The sequence below is a fragment of the Eimeria mitis genome, genomic scaffold, assembly GCF_000499745.2.
Source record: "Eimeria mitis Houghton genomic scaffold, Emh_scaff3858, whole genome shotgun sequence".
Lineage (NCBI taxonomy): Eukaryota > Apicomplexa > Conoidasida > Eucoccidiorida > Eimeriidae > Eimeria > Eimeria mitis.
The window spans coordinates 1-5369 of NW_024015300.1; the positions used below are offsets into that span (position 1 = coordinate 1).

The 5369-nt window shown below is 50.9% G+C and overlaps 1 protein-coding gene across 1 annotated transcript; it reads right to left on the reverse strand.

Moving 5' to 3' along the window:
• Positions 1–2879: 2879 nt before the first annotated feature.
• Positions 2880–4135, reverse strand: EMH_0070260 (SAG family member; the record flags this gene model as incomplete). Its single annotated transcript, XM_038022645.1, has 4 exons — positions 2880–2988; positions 3167–3555; positions 3649–3812; positions 4003–4135. 4 exons carry the CDS (start codon positions 4133–4135, stop codon positions 2880–2882), a joined length of 795 nt encoding a protein of 264 aa, XP_037878499.1.
• Between the last annotated feature and the right edge of the window lie 1234 nt (positions 4136–5369).

Sequence of the window (5369 nt, forward strand, 5' to 3'; positions counted from 1 at the left end):
TGCCCTGGGGTTCCGCAGGCGATTTGGAAAAGAGTGAAAGCTTAGATAAATGGAACTAATCTATAATTTGATACATGAAACAACTTATTTGGAGTCAATATGTGAAACGTGGCAGCGCTGGACAAGGCCGAAAGGGCATGTTTGCTTGGTATCGCCCGTCGACAACTAGCAGGATAAGCGAGAGCACGGGGTAGGCACAGTAGCCAGTGATGCTTGACATACGTCCAAAAGCAGGGAAAACTAAGACCTAGGGTAATGATTAATAGAAAATTTGTCTCCGAAAATGCGTGAGAAAAGTAGTTCTTGGGTGCTGGCGGCCTTCGCTCCCTGAGTCCCATCGGAACCTCACGGTGGTAGTCCGCCGGTGCAGCCTACTACTGCCGCTGGTGGTCGGCTGCGTCTACCTGGCAGGTTGTGCCTGCCTGTGGGTGTTGCGCAACGGATCATTCCAATGGATATCTGCCGGCCGACGTAAATATGACCGTCAGTATGGGATATATAATACTGGCTAATAAACGGCTATGCTCCTCTAATTGAACTAGGAGAACTGGCATATTATGGTGCACCCACACTACGTCCTTCGCAGAGGGGGCAGTCACCCTGTAGCGATGCTGGTATGTTTGCAAATATAGGAATAGGAAGAGTTTGTGCACCTGCATCTGGAAAGGTTAAAAGCTCGAATAGGGTCTCTATCCTATCCTCGGCATTTCACCGCCGCTCCGGGGATCTTGCCGCCTAGAATATCCATGTGGCCTCTTTTCTTCCCCAGAAGTTACTTTTTGCGCCGGTATACATCCGCCTTCCCTGATTTCCTAGAGGTGCTTGTTCCTGCCGGCAGTTTTCCAACGCTGAAAGGATGCGTACAGCTCCATCCTGCCAACAGCTTGGCCGAGCGAACCCACTGCAGCAAATCCCTGGTACTCATGTCAGCAGAGTGAAACTATAAAGGAGAAGTAACTCAGTTCACAACTAGAGAAACTATGGAGCAGAAGTGGTTCGTTGCCTGTTCAGCAACTAACAAGCCCTAAGGCCGTTGAACATAAGCCGCAAGTTGGTGAAGGTGAGGCACATCGCCCAGCAGTCTGAACATATTGCACGCAAAGGCTTTTTCCTGTTTACAGCCTCTTTCCGCTTTTGGTTTGTTCCCGTCTAATACCCTTGGGCGCTAGGGGTGGGGAATTTATTTTAATTCTCTTTAACTTGAGTGTTACCCTGACCTGCACTCCTTGGCGAAAGGCCAAGGGAAAACTGCAACTCGACCCGTGGGCTCTCACCTGTGGGCTGACTCACATATTTCCTCGCACCAANCCAAGGGAAAACTGCAACTCGACCCGTGGGCTCTCACCTGTGGGCTGACTCACATATTTCCTCGCACCAATTCTTGTCTGAATTGGTCACAGATTATGGACAAGCCTGTGTGTGTGTGCCGTTTGTGTCACTTCGATGACAGCCAGCGCAAGCCTACGCCTCTAAACTGCTTCATTAATTTAGCGCCCAACGGCGTCGCGGAAGTTACGCTGAAGATCATTTCAACACGACCAGATAGTGAATTCTTTTATCCCGTTATCCGTTGTTTAAGTACGATCCGCTCCTTTGCTTGCCCAGTACCTACACCTGTGCTCCTGAGTGATTGCCTGCAGCGGCTGCTTCCAGAGACATGAAATTTGGCGTAGCAGGATTCTTGATCTCATGCTTACACTGTGTTTTAGGAATTTTACATCCATATCGCCCATGCGGAGTTCGGCACTGTTCGGCGTTCCTAAAACCCGAAAGCGGCGGCACGGCGCCGATCAGCTGAACTCTTGAGAAGTTGTGTCCGAACAACGCCACGAAGGGGTTGCCTGCATGTACAGTTAAATAGACAATTGTCGCTTGGCATTCGCTTTGGCTTAACTGCCAGGTTGTAAGAGAGCTGGGACGCGTGGCCTTGAAAGACTCCTACGCCTAGTGAGGGTTCCTAGCCATCAGGAATTTCTATGAGCCATTGCACCCACTAGATTTTTCGGAAGCACGAATATCTCCTGCATGCTCCCTGAACTCTCCGGAGGTCTGCTGTTCACTATGGCTAAATTAGATTGTATTTCTGGCCAGACCTTCGTGCTGGTTCAGGGAGCGATAGACCATCAACGCTCNTGCGCAAAAGATACCGCGAGATTTGAATGCACCGCTTTCTTCCGCCCCTATGTTGAACATCTCGGTCACTTGCGGGCGTGCGGAGACCATGGGCAGCAACTGTTGCAGCTAGCCTAAGTATGTTGTGCTGAGCGTCAGCTCTTTGCGTGCTGTCCTGATGATGTGCGTCATATCTTCATGCCTCGGTCCTGCCAGCCGTTGCCCGTGGGAAAATTGGCTAGCAGGGGAGCCTTTTCATCCGCTGCAGCTGCGGAATTTGAAAGGGATCGCATTCGCTAGGCACCAACCCGTCGTGCACATCATGCATGCACCCAAAGAGGATGTATGCATGCATTTGGTTTTAGAGATACTTGTGCAATTATGCAACGGTGCCTGAAGTGTTAGGCCGAACGCCTGGATAGTGCCTCTTCATTCCACAAAAAAAGTAGAAGTTATGGGGAAGACTCAGGCCAGCACAACAGAAAAAACTGAGGGTACCAAGCAGTTGCTGCCTATAAAAATGAGTTACGGCCAAGTCGGCCTGTCAACTAGAGGTTCATGCGGTGCCATGCCGGCAGCCGCGAATGCTGAAAGTTTCAAATAGCCGCATTCCTAGGGAAGCACCGAAAAGCAATCACCCGATTAAAGCTCAAACTTCAATCAGAGTGTCTGTTCTGAAGGGCTAAAATTGCGAAGAAGACACTGCGACACACGGCCATTCTTAGACGGAATCAGCACCCCGCGAGTGTGACTGGCTGGGCACTGGTTCAAAGAGCAGCCAGGCCAAAGGCTGCAATGGCAAAGACGAGTAGACTCGGGGCAACAGCAGATGCAGAACCTGTGAGGGATGCCTTGATCTTGTTCCACTGATCTTCCCTGCGCGCAATTCGCCAACAGATGAACAACTCACAGCACGACATTTGTACACCCAGGTCCAGCCCTGTACACAACCCTTGCTTCCTAGATATTTGTAGCAGACTTACGTGAAGGGAGCTTTGCTATCTGCAAATGCATCAGGTGTAGTCATGCACAGTAGNATTTGTAGCAGACTTACGTGAAGGGAGCTTTGCTATCTGCAAATGCATCAGGTGTAGTCATGCACAGTAGAGCATGGCCTTTCTTTCCTTCAACACTCGAACGTATGCTGAGTGCTGCGGGTCCTTGAACTAGTTTCTGAGTGCAGGTGATGACTCGGCAGTCAACACTAGCACTGTCTGAAGGGTTGTACAAAGCAACAAAAGAGACGTTCTGCTGCTTCTCGTAGAGTGTCGTTCCTTTGGTCTTCGATGGAGGAAGGGAGGTGAAGTTGCTGACGGCGTCCTTCCAGTGGCTCACTGCGGCAACGCAGTCCGCCTCTGCTGTATCCAATGCCATGAAGGCGTATGTGCCGCTTGGAAAGGTATTGCTTGGTGTGCTCTGATCCTCCGTGGCCGGTTCGCCTTCCTGAAATGACAGAATCACGTGTAGAAGAAACAAGACACAGTGAGGAAGAGGATGCGTTGTCTCCGGTGGAATGGCACAGCTAGGTCCACTCACTGCTATCAGAGCTTCACAAACAGGATGCCAAGGGCTAGATTCTTCTACATCTTGTTCTGTTTGAGGCCACTTATTATTTGATCCTTCGGCGGCCGCTAAGAAGTGTGCAAGTCCAGCAGCTCCACGAGCAGCGTTCATTTCGTCGAGACAGACGCCCGTTTTGCCTGTAGAAAAACGACCGAGACATACACAACGATATCAAAAATGAAACAATTGTGCATTCAAAATGGGCCGATGTAGTTGAAAGCTATTGGAGGAACTCATTCGGTTCCAAACGGCACGGATCGTCCAGCACAACTCATCGCCTCCAACGATGAAACCCTCCCCTCAGCAAGCAAGTATTAGCCGATTTACCAACCGTTACAGTGTAGGTTGGTGATTCTTCAGGTTGTGGCGGTTCCTCTTGTCCCTTAGATTCTTTTGTGTTTGCTTGGGCTATGAGGAGCGCAGAAGCGCAGGCGAGCGACACAATTTTAAGAGGCGCCATGTTTGCAGTTAACGCCGGTTGCGTGAACGAGAAGTATGAGGCTCGTTTAGTAAACGTTGGGTGGGACTTTAAAGAAGACGTAACGAGAGGTTGCGCAATGAGCGTGCAGTGGGAGGCGGCGAGGGAGCGAACTGCAACTGGCCTGTCCGGTCCCCCCTGAGGCCCTACTGGTGAAGCCCTCCCGCTGGGCTCACGACCTTGGTAACATTAGAAGGGCCTGAATGTGGTACTTTAAGGAACACAGACTACGAATTTCTACCGACATGTGCTGAACCCAACATGAAACTCCAGTGTACACCACGGAAACAGGCTATGCAGGTGCTCCACGAAACAGACCCAAGGGGAGCGGAGAGCCGAGGATGCGCTAGCTCGATTCGTATTTTTCTACTGGTGTACCAACTTAATATAATAAATTCGAGTCTTTTAGCTGCCTTTTTCGTATAATTTGCCCTGTAATGGTTGCTGTGCGCTACTCTGCCTTCGGTCGCAGGACGGGTCTCCCGTCGGGGCGACGGCGAGTGCCCCTCTGGAGACGCTCTCCTCTGCTTGCACATAAGTAGGGAGGTTTGTATGCTTGCATAAGACATGTAACAAGTTGATTGGAAATGCTTCCCGTATCAAATGCCTCTGTACACGGCGCACACGCCCCTCTACACAGTGCACATGCACCCAGGAGTGTCTGCATGCACAAATGCATCCAGGCACACTTGAAGTAGGCCAGCGACGTGTGAGACTTTGGCTAGATCACCTGAGAGTCATAAGGCCTGTGAGCTCCACTAGCAGAGCACACGCAGTAGGCACGACCCGGGCCAGCGCAACAGAAGCCAATGAAAGAGGCAAACGTGTGCTGTTCATAGTTATAAAAAGGACCGAAACAGGCCCGTCGACCAGTGGCGCATTAGGCGTAAGGCCAAAAAACGCAATTAGGAGTATATAAGGCGTGTGTTGAAGGCTTTCGCTAGCTGCAGTCCTGTGGATGCAGCGGGAAACAAACGCCTGCCTAAGCTGTACACGCCAGTTAGAGTGTCTGTTCTGAAGGAAGGAAATGTAAATAAGACACTGCGGAGAGCGGCTTTGCTTGAATAGCATCAGCAACAGCCGGGTGCCACGGAGAGGCACCTGCTTTAAAGGGCAACCAATCCAAGGGCCGCAATAGCAACGGCAAGCAGACTCGGGGCAACTGCAGGGGCAGAGCCTGTGAGGGATGCCTTGATCTTGTTCCACTGCTCTTCAC